This window comes from Salvelinus namaycush, chromosome 20 (assembly GCF_016432855.1).
Source record: "Salvelinus namaycush isolate Seneca chromosome 20, SaNama_1.0, whole genome shotgun sequence".
In the NCBI taxonomy this organism is placed as follows: domain Eukaryota; kingdom Metazoa; phylum Chordata; class Actinopteri; order Salmoniformes; family Salmonidae; genus Salvelinus; species Salvelinus namaycush.
Window position 1 is genome coordinate 45,639,662 of NC_052326.1, and position 26,393 is coordinate 45,666,054.

Below are 26,393 nucleotides of genomic sequence, written 5' to 3' on the forward strand. Positions count from 1 at the left end.
CTGGGTTCAGCTACTTAATCTCGCATCCTTTTCAAAAGGCCAATGTTTTTTCCTGTCAAGTTTGGGCACCCATCAGTGGTCACGCTGGATATATTTTTTAACTCAGTCCCAGCTTTGCCATACACTTATTAACCTCCTCCAATAAATATTTCCCTGTGGTTGTGCTCTTCATTGACTGCACTGAAGCATGCTCCTCTGTAATTTCGCATTTCTGGGGTTATGCCTCGTAAGAATATCAAGAACTGTGCCGTGTCACCTGCATAACTGCTCTCATCCAGGGCCAAGGAGAAATAGGTGAAATCCTTTACCTTGTCTTTCAACTGTTGTTCCATATTCTCTGCAATGTCCTCAACACGCTGTGTCACTGTTCGTCTAGACAGGGAAACATTTTCAAACAGCTCTTCCTTCTCAGGGCAAAGTATTGCTGCAGAGTCAATTAAAAACACTTTAATGAATTCGCCCTCAGCGAATGGTTTGCTATGTTTAGCAATTTTGTGGGACAGTACATAGCTAGCTCTCGCAATTCCATCATTTGCTGAATGCAGTTTTGTGAAAAGTCCTTGTTGCTTTTGCAACTGAGAAAGCCACTCTTTAGAGTGGATGCTTCGTCTGGAAGTGTCGGGACAAGTTGTAGTTTTTCAAGACAGCGATGCTCTCTTTGCACACAAAGCACACAGCTTTCCCTGATACCTCAATAAAGAAATATTTCGATGTCCACTCTTGCTGGAACACCCTACATTCATTGTCTATTTTCCTTTTCTTTGAAATCTTTGAAAAACTATTTTTTGCGCAATTTCTATCTAGCTACTATTTGTAACTGTGACATGTGTGTATCTCAAATTCTTTATGTGATCTGAGCATGATTCCGCGGGCCATACTGAATCGGGTCGCACACAGCCCCCGGGCTGGCCTTTACCCTGGTCTCGTCCCATCGCTGCAGCTCCCGTACGGACTCGGGACAGGTGAAGGTCGGGAGCCATGCTCCCTCTGAAACACGACTCCGCCAAGCCGCACTGTTTCTTGACACTGCTCGCTTAACCCGGAAACCGGCTGCACCAATGTGTTAGAGGAAACACTGTACAGCTGGCGACTGAAGTCAGCGTGCCACCACAAGGAGTTGCAAGAGCGCGATGGGACAAGGACATCCAAGCCGGCCAAACCCTCCCCTAACCCTGACGACGCTGGGCCAATTATGCGCCGCCTCATGGGTCTCCCAGTCGCGGCTGGCTGCGACACAGCCTGGGATCAAACCCAGATCTGTAGTGATGCCTCTAGCACTGCGATACAGTGACTTAGACCGCTGCACCACTCGGGAGGCCCTCATCCACCAAACTTTACAGTTGCTACTATGCATTCGCCAAACTCAGATTCGTCCGTCGTACTGCCAGATGGTGAAGCATGATTCGTCACTCCAGAGAATGTGTTTCCACTGCTCCACAACCCAATGGTGGCGAGCTTTACACCACTCCAGCCGACACTTGGCATTGCACATGGTGATCTTAGGCTTGTGGAACCCATTTCATGAAGCTCCCAATGAACAGTTATTTTGCTGACGTTGCTCCCAGAGGCAGTTTGGAACTCGATAGTGAGTGTTGCAACCGAGGACAGACGATTTGAAGGTTGCATGTGCTCTATGTTATACACCTGTCAGCAACGGGTGTGGCTGAAATAGCTGAATCCACTAATTCGAAGGGGTATCCACATACTTTTGTATATAGTATATGTTTTAATTGAATAAGGGCTGATTGAATAACATGGCAGTGGTGTACAGTTGTCCATCTCTCTTTCTCTCTCTCTCTCTTCAACAGGCCTGTTTAAAACATTTGGCCACCTGGCTGTACTGTACCATGAATATTAGATTAGTGTTCAACTGACATGTCCTTTTCAGTTTCCCAAGAATATTTTTCACCACTCAGATTCCAGCAAACTGATGCTTTTTTTCTGCTCTTACACTTATACTAAAGGAATGAAACAGTCAATCTATTCTAACAGACATTGAAACCTTGAGGACTGAACTTTGATACCCCAGAAGTTAGTAATTGAGTGCACACTACCTACAGTAATTGAATCAAGTTTAAATGACTATTGTTGTTTGAGTTAACACTACTCAATTTATTTAGTGTGTTTAGCAGTTATGTTTGAATGTTTTGTGTTTTCCGGACCAGGTCTACCTGCCCATGGAGAGACACAGTGCTGCCCACCATCACCTCCAGCCCATGTTCATCCTGGAGCCCTCAGGACTGCTGCATACACAGCTAGTCACTGGTGAGACACACACAGATATACATACACGCACACACACACCTGTAGTCATCCTGGAGCCTTCAGGACTGCTGCATACACAGCTAGTCACTGGTGAGACACACACAGATATACATACACGCACACACACACCTGTAGTCATCCTGGAGCCTTCAGGACTGCTGCATGCGCAGCTAATCAAACACACACAGAGCGACACTGCCCTCTATTGACCATTTGACTGAATTCCACTTACTTCATCCACTCATCCACTGATCTATTTCCTGGTTACCCAGACTCATCAAACTGATCTATTTCCTGGTTACCCAGACTCATCAAACTGATCTATTTCCTGGTTACCCAGACTCATCAAACTGATCTATTTCCTGGTTACCCAGACTCATCAAACTGATCTATTTCCTGGTTACCCAGACTCATCAAACTGATCTATTTCCTGGTTACCCAGACTCATCAAACTGATCTATTTCATGGTTACCCAGACTCATCAAAGCCTAGTAGTTAGCACGTTGGGCCAGTAACTGAGCAGTTGCTGGATCGAATCCCCGAGCTGACAAAGTAAAAATATGTCATTCTGCCCCTGAACAATCAATCAATCAAATGTATTTATAAAGCCCTTCTTACATCAGCTGATGTCACAAAGTGCTGTACAGAAACCCAGCCTAAATCCCCAAACAGCAAGCAATGCGGGTGTACAAGGCAGTTAACCCACTGTTCCCCGGTAGGCTGTCATTGTAAATAAGAATTTGTTCTTAACTGACTTGCCTAGATAAATAAAAAACATTCGCACAACAGTCCACTTCCTCTCTGGTCAAGAGATAACATCCATTTTCTTATTTTATTTGTCAAACATGATGATCCTGATGTCTCTCTCTCTCCCCTTCTCTCTCTCTCTCTCTCTCTCTCTCTCTCTCTCTCTCTCTCTCTCTCTCTCTCTCTCTCCCCTTCTCTCTTGCTCTCACTCCCCCTTCTCTCTCCCTCTTTCTCTCTCTCTCTCCCCTTTTTTTTCTCTCTCTCTCTCCCTGTCTCCCTCCCTCTATCCCTCTATCTTCCCCTTCACTTTCTCCCTTCCCACCTCTCTCTTACTCCAGTGCGAGGTCTGAACCCAGGCCTTATCCAGTACCCCTCCTCCAGACTGGAAGGCCTGGTCACCTTGGGCCCCCACAGGCCCCTGGGTCGGACCCGGTCTGAGCCCCCACTGCCCTCTCACCAGCAGCACCAGCTACTGCAGCAGAACCACAATCTGCTGCTGGAGAGACTCAAACAAAACACACACCTGGACCAGGTGAGAGGGAGCACAGACTGGACACACTCACACAGCTTGGGAATTGTCGAGCAGCATGCGCATGTGCACGCACACACACACACACACACACACACACACACACACACACACACACACACACACACACACACACACACACACACACAGTACAATACATATATCTATATACTGCATAATAGTACTAGTGAGACATGAAGAAGAAGAGTGAAGACTAACGCATGATGACCTTTGACCCTCTGAGAAGCCTCGTCTCACACAGATCCCCTCGGAGGACATGGACCCAGAGGAGATCAGGTCAGGGGAGGGGGATGGATACCAGAGAAGTAGACAGAGTGGAACCAGCAGCTCTGAGTCAATGTGGGACACAGAGTCTACCTCCTCACGAGACAGCCATGGGGAACATATCAGGAAATGCACACCTCTGATGAATCAGGTACATGTTCTCACACATGCACGCACGCACGCACGCACGCACGCACGCACGCACGCACGCACGCACGCACACACACACACACACACACACACACACACACACACACACATCAGAGGAGCTATAGGAGGACAGGCTCATTGTAATGGCTGTAATGGAATTAATTGAACGGTATCAAACACATCAAAGATATGGAAACCAAGTTTGACTACGTTCCATTTAGTCCATTCCGCCATTACATTGAGCCCATCCTCCTATAGCTCCCCTCACCAGCCTCCTCTGATATGCATGCATGCGGACGCACACACACTCACAACACACCTGAAGCGCTACCTAGGTCATACAGAAAATTATTCAATTAGTCCCACTCCCAACTACAGCTTCAGTTCAGACCAACTGTTTGGCTCACCAATAGAGGGCACCATATAATAACAGCTCAATAGCTCAGCTCTTAGTTGCCTGTTTTATGTCATTGCTAAAGTAATGGATAAACAAACAAAATAATCATACTTCTACTCATCTTTTTTCTCTCTCTCTCACTCTCTCTCCGTTCTCCCGTTCCTCTCCCTTTCTCCCTCCATTCCTCTCCCTTTCTCCCTCCATTCCTCCCCGTTTCTCCCTCCATTCCTCCCCGTTTCTCCCTCCATTCCTCCCCGTTTCTCCCACCATTCCTCTCCCTTTCTCCCTCCATTCCTCCCCGTTTCTCCCTCCATTCCTCCCCGTTTCTCCCACCATTCCTCTCCCTTTCTCCCTCCATTCCTCCCCGTTTCTCCCTCCATTCCTCCCCGTTTCTCCCTCCATTCCTCCCTGTTTCTCCCACCATTCCTCTCCCTTTCTCCCTCCATTCCTCCCCGTTTCTCCCTCCATTCCTCCCCGTTTCTCCCACCATTCCTCTCCCTTTCTCCCTCCATTCCTCCCCGTTTCTCCCTCCATTCCTCCCCGTTTCTCCCTCCATTCCTCTCCCTTTCTCCCTCCCTCTTGTCCCCCCTTTTCTTTCCCCATCTTCTCCACTCTCTCTCCTCCCTCCCTCCCCCTCCAGTCATTCCATTGGGAGCAGTCCAGGCACCTTCAGGTCCTGACAGAAAGGCGCAGACAGGTGACCTACCTGGACAGCCTGGGTGTGCCTGTGGTTCTTGGCCCTTCCCACCGCCCCCTTGGCCGTGCAAAGTCCTCCCCTGCCTCCACCTCTCTTCCCCCTCCTCCACAGCCCACAGACACCCCGCTGTCTCTGCCCAGCACTGGTCCGGAGACCCCCACCAAGCTACGATTCACCACTGGTGAGAAAGACTTGGGGAGTGCTGTACACAATGCTTTATGTTGTATCACATGGTCAGTTTACTATATATTCAGCTCTATGTCCCGTCTATAGAATGACATATTATAACTTCATTTAATAGGATCGCTGGCTGACTGGCTGGCTGTCTGTCTGGCTGTCTGGCTGGCTGGCTGACTGGCTGGCTGGCTGACTGGCTGGCTGGCTGGCTGGCTGTCTGGCTGACTGGCTGGCTGACTGTCTTTCTACCTATTTCGTATGGTATCTAAACCACTGTGTGTGTGTGTGTGTGTGTGTGTGTGTGTGTGTGTGTGTGTGTGTGTGTGTGTGTGTGTGTGTGTGTGTGTGTGTGTGTGTGTGTAGGTCTGGTGTATGACTCTCAGATGCTAAAGCACCAGTGCACCTGTGGCGACAACAGCCGACACCCAGAGCATGCTGGGAGAATCCAGAGCATCTGGTCCAGATTGCAAGAAAGAGGCCTCAGGAACCAGTGTGAGGTGTGTGTGTATATATATATATATAGATGTTTGTGTGTTATATTATGATATATTATACCAGTGTTTCTCAACTTCTGGTCTGTGGACCGGTGCCGGTCCCTGAGATGGTTTACTGACACCTAATCTAGGAAACGCAGAACTAGAATCTGGCCTAATTGTGTCATCGCATGAAGAAAAAAAAGATACTAAAACGAGGAGCGGAAGCAGGGCGGTAGCTGCAGCCCTCTATCGCTACAAGACTCAGGCAAGTCTATGGGCCAAATGTCCCTTCCCCTTCCGAATTTAGAAAGATGCGCATGCACGCTAAATTGTGATTTGTTCAAAAACCAGTGACGAAAAAATCTGTGCACCGGAACAACTGTTAGATAGTCGTCGCATTCCACAGTCTTTTGACAGATGTTACGATACTATTTATGTGTCCACGAGAGATAAACTGACACTTAGTAAACGCTACAGTGCTACTTTGTTCAAAGATGATGGGCCAATTTCTAACGCCTACTATGATCACTACTGTCACTTAGAGTTAAGCTAACATTGCAGCTCCCTCTACCCTGGCCAACTGTGTGAGTGTCTGTTATTTCGTGTGTGTGTGTGTGTGCACCACAGTCAGTTGAGTGGTGTGTGTGAGCGTGTGTGTGCAGGTGTGTGTGCGTGCGTCCATCCATGTGTGTATGTGTGTGTGTTAACATGACATTTTAATGAAGCGTGTGTGTTTGCTGCTGTAGTGTATCCGTAGCAGGAAGGCCTCTCTGGAGGAGCTTCAGTCTGTCCACTCCGAGAAGCACGTCCTGCTGTATGGCACCAACCAACTCCATCGTCTCAAACTGGACAACCGCAAGCTGGCTGGTGTGACACACACACACACATCTTCACACAGACACACACTCAGTCTCTATCTTTCACACACACACACACACACACACACACACACACACACACACACACACACACACACACACACACACACACACACACACACACACACACACACAGACACACACACACACAGACACACACACACAGTCTCTCTCTATCTTACACACACACACACACACACACACACACACACACACACACACACACACACACACACACACACACACACACACACACACACACTCATCTTCACTCACTGACACATACAGTACACACACTCAAACTAACACAGCTCTGATGCCTTTCATTGTCAAACACTCACTTGGGCAATAGGCAAATATCTGTATTTTTGCACACTCATAATCACATACATGGACCTATACACATGCATGGATCATTTGTGACCGACCGCCTCGATTCGGTCTTATGTAGCAACATTTTAAATGCTATTTTTTACTTTGGATAAAAGTAGAGACTCAGTAAACAACCAAATACTTCAAAACTTAAAGTGGTAAAAGTAGTAGCCTACAATAAGGAAAAACTTGTGGTAAAAATATACACTATCTAGTCCTTGGCCTGTATCCTAATCTGACTTTGGTTCAGGTCATGTTGTTCTTCACATTACCGTCTCTGGTAAACACACACTACACAACAATTAACCATAATCCCAACCCATAGCTACAGTACAAACAGATTGTCATAGCTAGCCACCATCCATGAAATGCTGTAGAATGAATCTGCAGGTAGCTAAAACTAACCAACTTGATTCAATTACACAGATCGTACACGCAACGTTAGCTAGCGAGCAGGCAAGCTAACATTCGCTAGCTAACTAACAGTAAGCTTCAACTTGCAATGAAAACGACTTTCTGGTAAAATGTGAAAGCTGTAATATCTGAAAATGAAGCTAGACTCTTACCTGTATACATGGATGAATGCTTCACGGCAGACTGGAACCATTTAACTAAGTAAGACGTCCTGTGTCTTTTCCGTTTTGTTTGTCACTACAGCTTGTTTGGCCCGTTGTGTCAAGTCACGCCGGTTCACACTGGCCGTGTGCAGAAAGTAGTCCATCACAACTTTTTCCCACTGATCTTTGTCGATAGTGCCTGCTAAATCCAGGGCAGCAACGTTGTTTAGAGCAGTAGCAACACTTTTGCTACATTATATCTTTCAAACGAGAGAAAGGATTATCTACACATACTGAGCTGCTCATGTTATAGACAGAAGCGTGCTACATGGCAGACCAATCTGAACTCATCTCTTGGCATGTCCAGCCCATCCATTATCTCAACCAATCATGGCTAGCGGGAAGGTTCCCATCTTTTTCCATAGCTAAACCAACTAAGCTCTTAATTTAAAAATGTTATTCGTATTTACAGATGGCATACAAGTGTGTTATTAAAGCACATTAAAGTTATCTTATCTTTCTCTTGCAGGGATCTTATCTCAAAGGATGTTTGTGATGCTACGATGTGGAGGAGTTGGGGTGAGTTACTCAAAAGTACACACACACATACACAACACACACACACACACACTTACAGTACACAGGCACACAGCTCAACAGACCCTGTAATGCACAATCAAAGATTGTGAAATCTTTCCACTTATCTAATCACATTACAAAATGGCAAACATTACATGCTTGATTATGCCTCATTACACAATTAAGCTAATAGGACTACAAATTATGGAGGATGTTGTTGTTGGCAGGGACTTGGTCGAAACGCCAAATAGATATCAAAGACAAAGAAAAGGTGAGAGATGAGAAAGAGAACGACGGAGAGAGAGAGGGAGAAAGAGGGAGAGAGAGAGGTGGACTTTATGGACACCAAAGAAGAGGATGAGGCAGGGATGAGTTGAAGAGGAATAAGAGAAAGGGGGGGGGGGGATTAGGAAGAAGTAGGCTTGTATGGTGTTGATAAGGTCGCAGTTGTAAATGAGAACTTGTTCTCAACGAGCCTACCTGGTTAAATAAAGGTGAAATAAAAAATAATAAAAGAAATAAGGAAGGAGAAAATGCGGACATTAATGAAGACGAAGAGGAGATGAGAGAAGGAAGAAGGAGTTGAGAGAAACAGGGAGAAAATGAAAGTGGAGGAGGAGAGGATGGTTTGTATCAAAGAAGGAGAATATATTTGCAGACACAGAAGAAGAAGATGAAGAAGGGATGAGTGGATGAGGAAGAAGATGAGGGGGAATAGGAGGAGGAAGGGGCTTTGTATAGTGTTGATAAGGCGCCTGATCTGTCTGGATTTCTGGCTCTTGGCTCCTCTGGTCAGGCACACTGATTGGAACAAGATGGCCAAGACGGTGATAAAATAAATTCCTCTGATTTCATTGTTCCGTTGTGCCAAACCGCCAGAAATGTGTAGTTTTGAAACATGGAATAACAAAGGGAGGGAGAGAGAGAGAGAGAGAGAGAGAGAGAGAGGATCTGAGAACAGGAATACTTTACTACCCCCTTTACACCAGCAGTAAGTCAATGTTGTGGTGATTAGTGTGGGTAGATGTTACCCTTGCCAAACCCTTCCCCCTGGTTCTCAATAAGTCATGATGCTCTTCATTTGGTTGGAATAAACAGTAGTAATCCAATACTGGAATCTTTCCTACAACCTGTCACAACCTGTCACCTCCCTATTCCAATGGGTGACTTCCTCTTTACCTCATTGGTCTGACACCATTTTCAATCAATGAACTTCTTGGTTTTGCGTGATTGACAGGTGGACAATGATACGATCTGGAACGAGATGCACACATCAACGGCGTCTCGCTTGGCAGCAGGCAGCGTGACGGAGCTGGCACTCAGGGTGGCACAGGGAGAGCTGAAGGTGAGACCGCCAATCGCAACCCCCACTTAGTCCTGTCCGAGCCGTAACACAGCTGATCAGAATTGTCAACCCCGTAACATACATGAATACACATTGAAGCATACTGTATAGTCATTTCTCTTCGTGGCTTATTGAATTTATGAATTTCACATGAAATTGGAATTTAATATGGCTATATCAAAACCTTTCAATGTCACCTGTATTCAACTAATATAAGTGAAATCGTAAGATTTAATCAGAGAAAGCCAGAATCAGTGTTAAAGTTTCTATTCCATCCTCACAGAATGGCTTTGCAGTGGTGAGGCCCCCTGGACATCATGCAGCCCACTCTACCCCCTTGTAAGTACTGCACCACACACACACACACACACACACGGAAACAGGAGGTCTCTAAAATAATTTCAAAGGGTTCCCTACACATCAAAAGTACCTTTCAGGTGTGTGTTATGTGTGTGTATAGAGTATGTGTTACACTTGCCCAAGGCTAACAGCAATCTACGTCTACCCGCGCTGCTCAATTCATGCCCAGCTTTCAGGACATTGTGCTGTCAGCCTATAGCACCACCTCTAAGTGTGTGCATGTGTGTGTGAGTGTGTTTGTGTGTGTCACTCTTAAATAGAAGGCATTAGTGCACTTACCACATGTGTGTGTGTGTGTGTGTGGTTGTCTGCTTGTGTGCTTGCATATGCGTGTGTTTGCTTGCGTCTGTGTGTGTGTGTGCGTGTTTGAGTTCACGCGTGCTAGTGTGTGTACTCAGCAGTGCCTGTCAGTAGTTATTTATGTGTCGATAATGACTCTGGAGGAGAAGAGTTAGACAGCAGATATGATCTACAGTTTAGTTCACACTCCCCGAGCTTATAGCTCCTGCTGTCAGTACCGCTATTTCCCGTCATTCATACTTTGCAACCCTACGTTCTGGTACTGTCCAACCATACCGTGCCTAAATATGAGTGCATGTTCAGTGAAACAAAGCATGTTTGACCCATTGGCACTAATGTCCTCACATCACCTAGTTTGTGTATAGTGAGAACGGCCTCACATTATCATGGGGATATCTCCTGGAGACCTTTCACTTAAAAAAGCCTTGACTTTACATTGGGTGTCTATGGTGTCATTATGGGGACATGTTCTCATAAGTCTTCATATGTCCCCATATGTGTGTTTCTCCAAAGGGGTTTCTGCTTCTTCAACTCCGTGGCCATCGCAGCCAAGCAGCTCCAGCACAAACTCAGCGTCAGCAAGATCCTCATTGTGGACTGGGTGAGAGATGGCCGCTGTCACTGGTCCCCACATGGGATCTAAACACGGACACACACACGTGCTTAATTTAACACACATATTGACCATAAGCTTGGTGTCAGCATTCACACTGATCTCTGCTTTCCACATGAGTCAGACCTGCCACGAGTCTGGGCCTAGGCATACACACACACACACACACACACACACACACACACACACACACACACACACACACACACACACACACACACACAAACTTATAAGGACAAATAATTGTATGTATTTTAGTGTGAAATCACTAAAGGCGATGATGCAAACATTAAGATCAAGAATTAGACTGGTTTAGTATACTAAAGAATTAAGAGTCTGACTGCCCCTTGACCTTTCTCACCAATGTTCAGGATGTTCACCATGGGAACGGTACCCAGTCGGTCTTCTACAATGACCCCAGCGTGCTGTACATCTCCCTGCATCGCTATGACAATGGCAAATTCTTCCCCGGTAGCGGGGGCCCAGCTGAGGTATGTTAGGTTGCACTATCCACCGCCGTATACATCATGCTCTCCCATTGGTAGATGGAACTGTCCATCAAATACATGACTGTTGTGACCATTTGGAAAAGAAAACGTCTGAGCAAGCACCGAACAGATTGGGTCGGCCCACTAGTCTGAAAACCCCTTCAGCATCTGTTACCACCCACCAAATACCACATCACCCACCCCCATTTTCCCATTCTCACAAAACTGTGAGGATGAAAAAGTGGATGTTTTCCCATAAACTTCGTCATGAGGGGATGGTCCAAATGAGGCTGTTCTGGCTTGGATGTGGCTTTGCCTTAAATGGCCACTCGACCTCCACTGAGCTGTGTGGTAAACCTCTGAAGTCTCTGTGTCCCTCCACCACAGCACCATGTACCTATATAACACACTAGGGGGTAGCAGTGATGTCACCACAGCACCATGTACCTATATAACACACTAGGGGGTAGCAGTGATGTCACCACAGCACCATGTACCTATATAACACACTAGGGGGTAGCAGTGATGTCACCACAGCACCATGTACCTATATAACACACTAGGGGGTAGCAGTGATGTCACCACAGCATCATGTACCTATATAACACACTAGGGGGTAGCAGTGATGTCACCACAGCACCATGTACCTATATAACACACTAGAGGGTAGCAGTGATGTCACCATAGCAGTGATGTCACCACAGCACCATGTACCGATATATCACACTAGGGGGTAGCGGCGATGTCACCACAGAACCATGTACCTATATAACACACTCGGGGGTAGCAGTGATGTCACCACAGAACCATGTACCTATATAACACACTAGGGGGGTAGCAGTGATGTCACCACAGAACCATATACCTATATAGCACACTAGGGGGTAGCAGTGATGTCACCACAGCACCATGTACCTATATAACACACTAGGGGGTAGCAGTGATGTCACCACAGCACCATGTACCTATATAGCACACTAGGGGGTAGCAGTGATGTCACCACAGCACCATGTACCTATATAACACACTAGGGGGTAGCAGTGATGTCACCACAGCACCATGAACCTATATAACACACTAGGGGGTAGCAGTGATGTCACCACAGCACCATGTACCTATATAACACACAAGGGGGTAGCGCTGATGTCACCACAGAACCATGTACCTATATAACACACTAGAGGGTAGCGCTGATGTCACCACAGAACCATGTACCTATATAACACACTAGAGGGTAGCGGTGATGTCAACACAGAACCATGTACCTATATAACACACTAGAGGGTAGCAGTGATGTCACCACAGCATCATGTACCTATATAACACACTAGAGGGTAGCGGTGATGTCACCACAGCACCATGTACCTATATAACACACTAGGGGGTAGCGGTGATGTGACCAGGGGTACTACACAGAAACATCAGGGTATCCCTAATCCACTCCAGCATCTTTTAAACATGAAAGGAAAGACAGAAAGGGAAATAAAATAGAAAAAAAAATGAAGAAAGAGGATGAAGAAGAGAAGAACAATGGAGTGATGGATAGAGAGAGAGTGTGTGTGTGTGTGTGTGTGTGTGTGTGTGTGTGTGTGTGTGTGTGTGTGTGTGTGTGTGTGTGTGTGTGTGTGTGTGTGTGTGTGTGTGTGTGTGTGTGTGTGTGTGTGTGTCTGTGTGTGTGAGAGACAGAGAGTGACTAGTTGGCAGTGTATGGCGGAGCACATGTGTTTTGAATTTACCCTGTGAACATCCAGTCCACCAAGAGACATTCTGCGATGCACATCATCACACACACACACACACACACACACACACACACACACACACACAAAGGAAATGACCACGGTTTGTTGCCAATAGGGTGTCACTCAGTCCTCACTCTCTCCTCACCATGACATTGAGTGGCAAATAGCTTCAGTAAATAGCTAATTAGCTACAGTAAATAGCTAATTAGCTACAGTAATTAGCTACAGTAAATAGCTAATTAACTACAGTAAATAGCTAAATAGCTACAGTAAATAGCTAAATAGCTACAGTAAATAGCTACATAGCTACAGTAAATAGCTAATTAGCTACAGTAATTAGCTACAGTAAATATTCTCCCACCCCATTAATGTGAGGTCAAATCAGGTTGTGCCTGGCATTTGGTGAAATATACTCTCTTGTGACAGACGTTAACATTTGGTTCTGGGTGCTAAGTTTGGGTGAAATATAGCTAGAAACTAAATATTGACAACTCAAGAAAATATGTCTCTGTAGTGTGTTAAAACTGGGACATATTCTGGGTGTAGTTTTGTGATTTATGAGCAGATTTTACAAATTGTATCAAAAATAAAAATTGTTGTGTTGATGGAGGCGTTGAATTAATGTCCAGCCGTCTTTCATTTGGAAATTGTAACCACTCCCTTATGTCACTGAAATGTGACACAGCTTTTCCTCAATGGCACAAATGTGCATTTTGAAACTATGGTGCTGATTGTGTGTGAACATTTGATGCAAAATATCTCACGACCCTCCCTCAGCTCTCAGCATAACTTTCAATGAAGTAAGATGTTAACATGATAACTATGAATATTAATGAATAACAATGAATATCTCTATTTCTCTCTCTCCCATCTCTCTTTCTCTCTTTCTCTTCCTCTCTGTCCAGGTGGGAGTAGGAGCAGGTGAGGGCTTCAATGTCAACGTGGCGTGGACGGGAGGCTTGGACCCCCCCATGGGCGACGCAGAATACCTAGCAGCATTCAGGTAAAGAGTTAGAGATACGCCTAACCTACCTCACCTTACCTCCAGCCCTAATCACATTAAGACAAAACCACAAAAGTGCAAAGATTATATTTTAGTCAATGGGGTGTGCGCGCAATTGATTCATAGAAAGTCTTACCAAAACTCTTCACTCATCCTTGAAATACTACGCACAGCTGGGATGTAACAGACTTGTACAGTATCATGTGTTTATATTGTGATGCGAGTTAGATTTTTGTGATGCCCTCCATTATATGGTGTGGATCCATGCCACTGAATGGAGGTGTGTCTTTTTTCTGTGCACCGCACTTTCCACTTCATTCAAGCCTCAGCCCCTGAATGAATAGCTGCTCGGTTTGCGGCGTAATGAACTTTGAGCGTTCCTGTCAGCGGGGTTGGCTCGCCACCAGACGATGAACAGTATGTGAGGTCCGTATGGTGCATACACACAGTGGGTGGGCCAAGCTCGTCAAACTCACGATTCTAACGGCTGAAGCCATACTGTACCATTACGAGCCATCGATTCTAACAGGCAGACGCTAGGCTCAATGTTTACCCGTAGCATACTATGCTAATTGCTAACTCACTGAGATCCTCTTAAGCAGTATGGTCTGTGTTGATTCACTGGTTGTATAGAAGAATAAGAAAACCTAGTAAGTGTTCCCTAGTTTAGGTGTATGTTACCTAGTGACTATCTTCGTTACGTGTACAGGTAGTTCCCTGTACCTAACAACTGTCACTTCATTTTCATTACAGGTGATTTTCATTACCTAGCAACTGTCACTTCGTTTTCATTGCAGGTAGATGTCATTGCAGGTAGATGTTACCTAGCAACTGTCACTTCGTTTTCATTGCAGGTAGATGTCATTGCAGGTAGATGTTACCTAGCAACTGTCACTTCGTTTTCATTGCAGGTAGATTTTACCTGGTAGTTTTTTCTTACAGTAGCTCAGATGTCAATACAGGTAGCTCTATCACTTAGTTTTCTAAGTAGCCTACAGGTAGATGTTACCTAACTGTTTCTTGTAGACATATAGGCAATATCCTAGTGTGGAATTTGAAAAAAATTACTGTAATGTAATATCCAAATGTAAAATCCCATGAATTCACCTTAGAAACACATTTTTACAAGTGAAAATGTGTTCACTTTCCCACGTGTTCCCCCACCCAATTCCACCAACAAACACTATAAGCAATACATTGTCAATTCTGTGCAAGGAAAATCTGTGACTGGGCCTCTATTCCCCAGACTTTCTGTACAGCCAGAAAATATGCACCCAATTTCAGTCTTTCTGCATTGGTTGTATTTTATGCATCTTGAAATACCATAAATGTAATAACCTGGTTCAATGCAGCCTGCCATCTTTCTAATTTGATTCATATTCATCTACCTTTCACTGTCCTTTTCACTGTCTTTTTACTGTTGTTTTATTTCTTTACTTACCTATTGTTCACCTAATACCTTTTTTGCACTGTTGGTTAGAGCCAGTATGTAAGCATTTCACTGTAAGGTCTACCTACACCTGTTGTATTTGGTGCACGTGACAAATAAACTTTGATTTGATTTGAGATTTACATCTACCAATGGGGCAGTCCTGTTTATTTCACATCTTGCCATTCAGGAGGTGAGGGATCTTGGGTTTGCCTCCAAAATGCCACCCTCTTCTGTATATTAGTGAAGAAAGTGGCATTTCAGATAGAGTCTTGCAGTTCAGCGGCTATAGGATAGAGGTAGTGGAGGGGTGGGGGGTGGGGGGTGGGTTGCAGTATAATCTGGTAGATTCCTTTAGTTGGGGGATACAACGTCTGTGTGTGTGTGTGTGTGTGTGTGTGTGTGTGTGTGTGTGTGTGTGTGTGTGTGTGTGTGTGTGTGTGTGTGTGTGTGTGTGTGTGTGTGTGTGTGTGTGATATGCAGTAGGATCAGGTGGTGGGGTCAGTGGTGGGGTATTTATCTGATGAGGTAGGGGTTTTTAGGGGGGGTGGGGGGGGTTGATGTAGCCTTGTGAATTTTTGTGAAGCTTGGGAGAGTGTTACTGTATTTGTTCATGTACACGTGCATGTTCATTTATGTGTGTGTGTGGGGGGGGCTGCACAGGCTGCATGGTCTGGTAGTGCAGCCCGGGAGGGATTGGGGTGGTGGTGGGAGTGAATGGTGTGGGGGTGGTGCATTGTTAGGGAATCCAAAGGCGGCGTAATTAAGCCCAATGGATCCCAGATGGCTGGCTGTCAGTGACGTGAGAAGAGGGCCGAGCCCCTAATGGGAACCAGACGCCCGCCGAAGTGCTTTGAACTGCCGGCCGGAGAAGGGGTGGGGGGGGAGAAAGGGAACGAGAGAAAGAGAAGAAGAGAGAGGGGAATCAAACACGGCATGGGCCGTGTGTGCTCGCTAAATCACTGGCAGCAGCAACGGGAGGAAGAGGAGGATGAGGAAGAAGAGGAGGAGGAGAAGAACAAGGGAAGCAGTTCCAGAAGATGAAAATAGAGAGGGTGTGTTGACGTCATCCTCCTCATCATCCTCCCCTCTGGACATCTCTCTGTCTTGGTCCTGTTATTTGTTTACTAACGCTTTAGATAAAGCCCTTATTGTTATGTAGTCAGTCTTTAACTGCTGTGGTACCCAGAATGTAGCCTAGTAGTTACTCATGTGTACCTGGTAACTGCATATAACATAAAACAATTATTGCATTTTAAGGTACAGGCCAAAAGTTCTTTTAAATTAAGTTTAGTGACAGTAATCCCCCCAAAATATTTTCCTTATTTTACCAGGTAATTTGACTGAGAACACATTCATTTACAGCAATGGCCTGGGGAATTGTTACAGGGGAGAGGAGGGGGGATGAATGTGCCAATTGAAGGGTCAATCAAATGGTGAAATGTATATGATGTGTAACTATCGTTAGGCTACAGGACCTATATAATAGGCGGTGTCAGAGGAAAGCCCATAAAATTGTCAGAGACTCCAGTCACCCAAGTTATAGACTGTTTCCTCTGCTACCGCACGGCAAGCGGTACCGGACCAAAAGGCTCCTCAGCAGCTTCTACCACCAAGCCATTAGACTGCTGAACAATTAATAAAATCTCCACCAGACTATTTACATTGACCTCCCCTCCCTTTTGTACACTGCTGCTACTCGCTGTTTATTACCTATGCATAGTCACTTCACCCCTACCTACATTTACAGATTACCTCAACTAGCATGTACCCCCGCACACTGACTCGGTACCGGTGCCCCCTGTATATAGCCTCCACACTGACTCGGTACCGGTGCCCCCTGTATATAGCCTCCACACTGACTCGGTACCGGTGCCCCCTGTATATAGCCTCCACACTGACTCGGTACCGGTGCCCCCTGTATATAGCCTCCACACTGACTCGGTACCGGTGCCCCCTGTATATAGCCTCCACACTGACTTGATACCGGTGCCTCCTGTATATAGCCTCCACACTGACTCGGTACCGGTGCCCCCTGTATATAGCCTCCACACTGACTCGGTACCGGTGCCCCCTGTATATAGCCTCCACACTGACTCGGTACCGGTGCCCCCTGTATATAGCCTCCACACTGACTCGGTACCGGTGCCCCCTGTATATAGCCTCCACACTGACTCGGTACCGGTGCCCCCTGTATATAGCCTCCACACTGACTCGGTACCGGTGCCCCCTGTATATAGCCTCCACACTGACTCGGTACCGGTGCCCCCTGTATATAGCCTCCACACTGACTTGATACCGGTGCCTCCTGTATATAGCCTCCACACTGACTCGGTACCGGTGCCCCCTGTATATAGCCTCCACACTGACTCGGTACCGGTGCCCCCTGTATATAGCCTCCACACTGACTCGGTACCGGTGCCCCCTGTATATAGCCTCCACACTGACTCGGTACCGGTGCCCCCTGTATATAGCCTCCACACTGACTCGGTACCGGTGCCCCCTGTATATAGCCTCCACACTGACTCGGTACCGGTGCCCCCTGTATATAGCCTCCACACTGACTTGATACCGGTGCCTCCTGTATATAGCCTCCACACTGACTCGGTACCGGTGCCCCCTGTATATAGCCTCCACACTGACTCGGTACCGGTGCCCCCTGTATATAGCCTCCACACTGACTCGGTACCGGTGCCCCCTGTATATAGCCTCCACACTGACTCGGTACCGGTGCCCCCTGTATATAGCCTCCACACTGACTCGGTACCGGTGCCCACTGTATATAGCCTCCACACTGACTCGGTACCGGTGCCCCCTGTATATAGCCTCCACACTGACTCGGTACCGGTGCCCCCTGTATATAGCCTCCACACTGACTCGGTACCGGTGCCCCCTGTATATAGCCTCCACACTGACTCGGTACCGGTGCCCCCTGTATATAGCCTCCACACTGACTTGGTACCGGTGCCCCCTGTATATAGCCTCCACACTGACTCGGTACCGGTGCCCCCTGTATATAGCCTCCACACTGACTTGATACCGGTGCCTCCTGTATATAGCCTCCACACTGACTCGGTACCGGTACCCCCTGTATATAGCCTCCACACTGACTCGGTACCGGTGCCCCCTGTATATAGCCTCCACACTGACTCGGTACCGGTACCCCCTGTATATAGCCTCCACACTGACTCGGTACCGGTACCCCCTGTATATAGCCTCCACACTGACTCGGTACCGGTGCCCCCTGTATATAGCCTCCACACTGACTCGGTACCGGTACCCCCTGTATATAGCCTCCACACTGACTCGGTACCGGTACCCCCTGTATATAGCCTCCACACTGACTCGGTACCGGTACCCCCTGTATATAGCCTCCACACTGACTCGGTACCGGTGCCCCCTGTATATAGCCTCCACACTGACTCGGTACCGGTGCCCCCTGTATATAGCCTCCACACTGACTTGATACCGGTGCCTCCTGTATATAGCCTCCACACTGACTCGGTACCGGTGCCCCCTGTATATAGCCTCCACACTGACTCGGTACCGGTGCCTCCTGTATATAGCCTCCACACTGACTCGGTACCGGTGCCCCCTGTATATAGCCTCCACACTGACTCGGTACCGGTGCCCCCTGTATATAGCCTCCACACTGACTCGGTACCGGTGCCCCCTGTATATAGCCTCCACACTGACTCGGTACCGGTGCCCCCTGTATATAGCCTCCACACTGACTCTGTACCGGTGCCCCCTGTATATAGCCTCCACACTGACTCGGTACCGGTGCCCCCTGTATATAGCCTCCACACTGACTCGGTACCGGTGCCCCCTGTATATAGCCTCCACACTGACTCGGTACCGGTGCCCCCTGTATATAGCCTCCACACTGACTCGGTACCGGTGCCCCCTGTATATAGCCTCCACACTGACTCGGTACCGGTGCCCCCTGTATATAGCCTCCACACTGACTTGGTACCGGTGCCCCCTGTATATAGCCTCCACACTGACTCGGTACCGGTGCCCCCTGTATATAGCCTCCACACTGACTCGGTACCGGTGCCCCCTGTATATAGCCTCCACACTGACTCGGTACCGGTGCCCCCTGTATATAGCCTCCACACTGACTCGGTACCGGTGCCCCCTGTATATAGCCTCCACACTGACTCGGTACCGGTGCCCCCTGTATATAGCCTCCACACTGACTCGGTACCGGTGCCCCCTGTATATAGCCTCCACACTGACTTGATACCGGTGCCTCCTGTATATAGCCTCCACACTGACTCGGTACCGGTGCCTCCTGTATATAGCCTCGTTATTCTTATTGTGTTACTTTTATTTTATTTTTTTACTTTAGTTTATTTGGTAAATATTTTCTAAACTCTTCTTGAACTGCGTTGTTGGTTAAGGGCTTGTAAGTAAGCATTTCACAATAAGGTCTACACTTGTTGTATTCAGTGCATGTGACAGTTTGATTTAATTTATCTGGCAACTTGATGTAATTTATATCCATTTAGTGTTAGTGTTAGTGTTTCAACTTTCATGTACTTTTATTTGGTGTCACACTGTGTCACATACCTGGATGTTTGTTGAAATGTTTCTGACAGTTGGACTGATCAGTGGTAGCTTGGTTCCGGATCTTTTTGTGCTGATTGGCGATGACTGTAGGTGTTGGCAAGACAGCACAAACAGATCTCAGACCAGGCTAGATCCATGGAACATGGGTTTTAATTTGACCATGTCTCTTCACTGTCAGTGATTTATTTGCAAATGAACATGTCATGCGGTCCTAAATATACTGGACACATCTCCCAACCATAAATGTTACGTCACACTTCTCTCTTGAGGAGCATGTGTTATACAGTAAGCAATAAAGCACACTATGTTTTGTGTGTCACGAGAGACTAGCGTGTTGAAAGGGTCAAAGTCAAATACAGAAGCCTGTGTCCACTGTGAATATTATTTGACCCTGCTGGTTATCTATGAACGTTTGAACATCTTGAAGAACGATCTGGCCTTAAGGGCAATATACTCTTATAATCTCCACTCGGCAAAGCCAGAAGAGGACTGGCCACCCCTCAGAGCCTGGTTCCTCTCTAGGTTTATTCCTAGGTTCCTGCCGTTCTAGGGAGTTTTTCCTAGCCACCGTGCTTCTCCATCTTCATTGCTTGCTGTTTGGGGTTTTAGACTGGGTTTTCTGTATAGCCCTTTGTGACATCTGCTGATGTAAAAAGGGCTTTATAAATTTGATATTGATTTGATTTTGATGTCATTCTCCTGTGACAATGCAGAATCTTGTTCCTCAATGCAGAACTATGTTCCTCATTACACACAGGATATGTTTCTATAAAGTAGTAACTCAGTGTTGACTTTCTTGTCTTCACTAGATGTCAAGGTTCCTTGAATTTTTTTTCGGGGGGTAACAGTGTCTATGAATAACCTCTTCACAATGGATTATAAGAACATTTATAAAGCCTGGTAATGACCTATGCTATTTTAAAATGATTTTCAGACAATTTAGGAAGGTTTTTGCACAACGTACATTTTGTAGTGCTTTGACCTACATCAGCGTTGAACCTGTCTGTCTCCAGGACTGTGGTGATGCCGATTGCCTATGAGTTCTGTCCTGACGTGGTGCTGGTCTCATCTGGTTTCGATGCCGTCGAGGGACATCTGGCGCCACTGGGGGGCTACAAAGTGTCAGCCAAGTGTAAGCACACTATTCACTGTTCCTCACAAAATCATATGCGGGACACACAGGTCAATTTTATTTAACATTTTTAGTAATTTAGCAGACACTTTTATCCAGAGCAACTTACAGTAGTGAGTGGGTACATTTTTGCACTTTTTCATACTGGTCCCCTGTGGAAATCAAACACACAACCCTGGCGTTGCAAGTGCCATGTTCTACCAACTGAGCCACACACGCCCACAGTATTTCCACCTCATCTTCACAGTCTTATGAGTCTCACTAAATTATTCTGACTGTTCTATATTCCACACCAGGGATGGGCAACTTTGATGGGGGTGGGGGGGCCACAAAAAAATCTGACCTCATCATGAGGGGCCGCAGTGGATCGCGAGTCTGTGTACCCATATCCACACCCACACATGCAGTCAGAGCTCTAGCCTTTTGAGAGCAAAACATTTTAGCAGCCACCTCTTGACGCCGGAGAGAAATATTTTACGTTTTAGAGTTCATTTCCAGTAATTCTACACATTTTGCCATGAGGTGTAGAGGACATGTTGAAAGTTTGCTGCAATTCCACACAGTCTCCTGTGTGTGTGTGTGTGTGTGTGTGTGTGTGTGTGTGTGTGTGTGTGTGTGTGTGTGTGTGTGTGTGTGTGTGTGTGTGTGTGTGTGTGTGTGTGTGTGTGTGTGTGTGTGTGTGTGTGTGTGTGCGGAAATATGGAGGACTTTGGAATGCATCACTGAATTTTGATTGTAATTGTAATTTGTAAATTTAAATAAAGTATTAAAATGTGTCTCCCCCCAAAGGTTTTGGTTTTCTGACACGTCAGCTGATGGGGCTGGCGGGGGGACGGGTTGTCATGGCGCTGGAGGGGGGTCACGAGCTCACGGCCATCTGCAATGCCTCTGAGGCCTGTGTCAGGGCCCTGTTGGGCATCCAGGTCAGTAAACACAGACCTAGGATCAGCTTACTTCTCCCAAAATCCTACCCTTCACCGTGGGGGAAACAACACTATACTGACACCCCCCCCCCCCCCCCCCCCCGTGTGTTCCCCTCCAGGTGGAACCCCTGTCTGAAGCAGTCCTAGAGAGGAGACCCTGTCCCAACGCTGTCCTCTCTCTGCAGAGAGTCATCCAGGCCCAGGGTGAGCATCTGATACACTGTCTTTCTATCTTTCTCCCTATCTCTGTCTTTCTTTGGTCCATTCTCTTTATCTTCCTCACTTTCTCTCTCTTTATCCCATTTCTCTGTCTTTAGCATTCTTCCCTGTCTCAAGCTTTCTTTCACTCTACAGCAGAGATGGGCAACTGGTGGTGGCCCGTGGCCCCCCTTTTGAAGGCCCTCAGATCAATTTCCCCCTCATAATTGGGGAACTCAGTCGGGGTCTCAACTTCCTGTTGCGAGAGAGAATAGTAGAATACACAAATACAAGGTGCAATTTCCAAATTTTGTTGTGCATCAGCAGTTTTGCTCTTGTTATGTCAGTCAGTGATAGTCACTCAATTAGCCAATGTCTGCTACAATTTTTAAAATAGTTTAGCAGCCAGCTATCTAAACTTATTATCATGGTCGAATTCCCGGCCAGATAGCGATAGCCCCTTTTGATTTTGTTAGTCAGTCTCACTCAGATATCATATTAAAAATGGCAAACATTTATTTCTCCCCACCATGGGAAAATCAGTAGAATTGTAGAAAATGTGTTATAAAATTGCTAAATATTCTCTCTGCCCCATGGCAAAATATGGGTATGCAGACCCGTGAGCAACTGCGGTCTCTCATGATAAGTTCAGATTTTTTGCTCTACAGTATCGTCCCTCTCTTTTTTTCAGTCTCTCTATCTCACACCATCTCTCTTTTCTCGGTCTTCCATCTTTCTCCCTCTTTCTCTCAATCTTCTTTTCTCTCTTACTCTGCATCTCCCTTTCTCTCTTTCGTCTTCTTTCTGTCCTCCTCCATGTACACCTCTCTTGCGCATCCATTCTCTGTTCTTCTCCTCTCTCTCTCCACATCCATCTCTACCACTTCCATCTCTCTCAATCTATTTCATCCCTCTCTATTTGTATGGTCTGTTTGGATGTTATTGCTCTCTCTCTCTCTCTCTCTCTCTCTCTCTCTCTCTCTCTCTCTCTCTCCGACCACCTCTCTCTTCGTCCCATATATTTCTCCTCCCCACATCCCTCTCTTCATCCCTCCTTCCTTCTCATTCTTTCCTTCCTTCCTTCTCTCTCTCTCTCTCTCTCTCACACAGACACACAGACACACACACACACACACACACACACACACACACACACACACACACACACACACACACACACACACACACACACACACACACACACACACACACACACACACACACACACACACACACACACACACACACACACAGAGAGAGAGAGAGAGAGCCGGCCACTGCCTTCCTGGCGCCAATTATCTTCAAACACTTCTCTACCACACGATCTTCACAACATCCCTCCTGATTGCGCACAAATGTTATCCCATTCCAATTAGATTAATTAAAAATATTTGCAAAGCCACAAGAATGTTAAGCCCCTTCATTTAGGCAGAGGGTGAAATATATGTCTGGTGAATACTGAGAACACACACAACATGGTCCTCTCTTTCTCTCTCTCCACACGTGCACACAGACACACACACACACACACAAAGGCCCTTTGGCAAAATTGTGTGATTTAAATTACACAAATGCTGAATTAAAATTGTGGTATTGGTGAATGCTGAATTAAAATTGTGGTATTGGTGAGTGCTGAATTAAAATTGTGGTATTGGTATTTTATTTTGACCACACACACAAGTATTAGCTGTAGTATTGCTTAGTATACAATATAGTTCACATACTTCAAAGACATAATAGCTCAACTTTTAAGAGAGTACTCTGCAACGATGCAACATGAAAACCTGAAACAATGACTTTCTCTCTCTGTATCTCTCTCTCTCTCTCCCTAGGTGAGTACTGGCGGTCGTTGAGGGCGGTGGCCCACACAGTGGATCAGTCATACATGCAGGCCCAAGGACACAGTCTGAGACGTGGCTCAGAGGACCACAATGACACCGTCTCTGCCCTGGCCTCTCTCTCCATGGCCAGCCTCACCACAAACAGGTGACATCACTGACACCACATAGGAAAATCACTGACACCATGTAGTAACAGCACTGACACCATGTAGTAACAGCACTGAGACTATGTAGTAACAGCACTGACACTATGTAGTAACAACACTATGTAGTAACAGCACTGACACCATGTAGTAACAGCACTGACACCATGTAGTAACATCACTGACACCATGTAGTAACATCACTGACTCCATGTAGTAACAGCACTGACACTATGTAGTAACAGCACTGAGACTATGTAGTAACATCACTGACACCATGTAGTAACAGCACTGGTACTATATAGTAACAGCACTGACACATGTAGTAACAGCACTGAAACATGTAGTAGCAGCACTGACACCATGTAGTAACAGCCCTGACACTATATAATAAGAGCACTGACACAATGTAGTCTTATATAATATCAATATAATATCATGTAACATGAGATTAGATTTAAAGTGATAGTTTACTCAAAACATCCGCAGACAGGTAACATCACTGACACCCTGTAGTCTCATATGATTTTAAAATAATATAATAAAATATCAAGTGAAGTGTTATGACATTAAATTATAGTTAAAGGGATGGTTCACTCAAATACATATTTAGGTTATTTAGTTATTTTCAGCAGCATCTGGCTAGCATTGGCTTCCCTGGACTGAAAGCTAATGGAATCATAGGAGGCATTTTCTTTACAACAGTTATTTCTCTACAACAGCCTACTGTAGGTATGTGGAAAATCATGTACATGTGTACTATGAGTGAACCACCCCTTTTAATATGTATTAGATGAAAACTTTGCCGTACATCTTAAACATTAAATCCTTAGCTGTCAGCTGCATCTCGTCACCCTGCTTTAGATTAGTGATCATTTCCAACACCAGTCCCTAGATCAGCTTTTGAACCAGAAGATTAATCAATTAGTGTTCTAATTGTATTTTATGGGAGACGGTGTGAAAACTCAAAGACACAAAAGATGCAGCACTGTCTCTCTCCCTTTAAAGGTGCAATATGCAGATATCTGCCATTTCCTAGTTGCTAAAATTCTACTATTTTGACTAATTTCAGTTTATGTGACAAAACAAGCAATGTATAGTGTAGAGAACATTGTACTATCTATCTAAACCTCTGTGAAATATCTTTTCAATTACCAAAAATATTGTATTTTCAGCTGTTTGAAGCTGGTGTAAAAAAGTTACGAATGGGAAGCGTAGAAATAGCGCATATTGAACCGATCTACCGCTTGTAAGACTTGCTTTCAATGACAATGACAGATCTATAACTCACATTTTTATATGAATTTGGTCGGGTCGCCCAAAAAGTTACTTTAGTTTATTTAGTTAATATTTTCTTAACTCTATTTCTTGAACTAAATTGTTGGTTAAAGGCTTGTAAGTAAGCATTTCACAGTAATGTCTACTACACCTGTTGTATTCGGCGCCTGTGACAAATACACATTTATTTTATTTGATATTGCAGCGTTAAAACCCTATTTAAACAGGAGTTGTCTACAACCACATGAAGATAATTGCATCAGTATGCTCTAAAACTATTTGCAGCATCTGTGCCCTGTTGAAATATACTACAGTGATATATATATATGATGGTCTAATTCCCCGGGTGTCGATGATGTGGAGGTCGATTAAGGCAGCCCTCTGCACCTCTCTGATACAGAGGGGTTGGGTTAAATGCGGAAGACACATTTCAGTTGAATGCATTCAGTTGTACAATTGACTAGGCATCTCCCTTTGTTTTATACTGCTGTAATACTACAACAGGTTATATATTAGAATGGTATACAATTCCCTTCTCTCCTCTCTCCCTCCTATTCAGGACACAGCCAGATGAACTTATGGAGGGGGACAGAGACTCCATGTAGACAAGTGCACTTTCCAATAAACCTATCACACACACACACACACACACACACACACACACACACACACACACACACACACACACACACACACACACACACACACACACACACACACACACACACACACACACACACACACACACTGTGATCCACTCGGCCCTGCTTCACTTGACCAGAATCCACTGTCTCCAGTTGACACTGTACAGACCATATCCTGACCACTATAGGCAAACTGAGTAGCTTCCGCCTCACACACTCTTACACCTCATCAGAACACAGTTCTACTGGCCTTACTACGACCACCCGCCT

At 45.9% G+C, this 26,393-nt stretch overlaps 1 protein-coding gene across 1 annotated transcript in view; it reads left to right on the plus strand.

The window, feature by feature from the left end:
• LOC120064842 (histone deacetylase 7-like) overlaps positions 1 to 26,084 on the plus strand; it is a 49,921-nt gene extending 23,837 nt beyond the window's left edge. The window contains exons 7-23 of the mRNA XM_039015436.1: positions 2,166 to 2,265; positions 3,351 to 3,544; positions 3,804 to 3,977; positions 5,014 to 5,251; positions 5,611 to 5,744; positions 6,470 to 6,590; positions 8,060 to 8,109; positions 9,347 to 9,454; positions 9,738 to 9,793; positions 10,628 to 10,715; positions 11,099 to 11,218; positions 13,863 to 13,960; positions 20,978 to 21,096; positions 21,886 to 22,019; positions 22,139 to 22,223; positions 24,050 to 24,203; positions 26,039 to 26,084. Coding sequence (XP_038871364.1) covers positions 2,166 to 2,265; positions 3,351 to 3,544; positions 3,804 to 3,977; positions 5,014 to 5,251; positions 5,611 to 5,744; positions 6,470 to 6,590; positions 8,060 to 8,109; positions 9,347 to 9,454; positions 9,738 to 9,793; positions 10,628 to 10,715; positions 11,099 to 11,218; positions 13,863 to 13,960; positions 20,978 to 21,096; positions 21,886 to 22,019; positions 22,139 to 22,223; positions 24,050 to 24,203; positions 26,039 to 26,084 — 2,019 coding nt within the window. The remainder of the gene's footprint in view (positions 1 to 2,165; positions 2,266 to 3,350; positions 3,545 to 3,803; positions 3,978 to 5,013; positions 5,252 to 5,610; positions 5,745 to 6,469; positions 6,591 to 8,059; positions 8,110 to 9,346; positions 9,455 to 9,737; positions 9,794 to 10,627; positions 10,716 to 11,098; positions 11,219 to 13,862; positions 13,961 to 20,977; positions 21,097 to 21,885; positions 22,020 to 22,138; positions 22,224 to 24,049; positions 24,204 to 26,038) is intronic.
• The last annotated feature ends 309 nt before the right edge of the window (positions 26,085 to 26,393 follow it).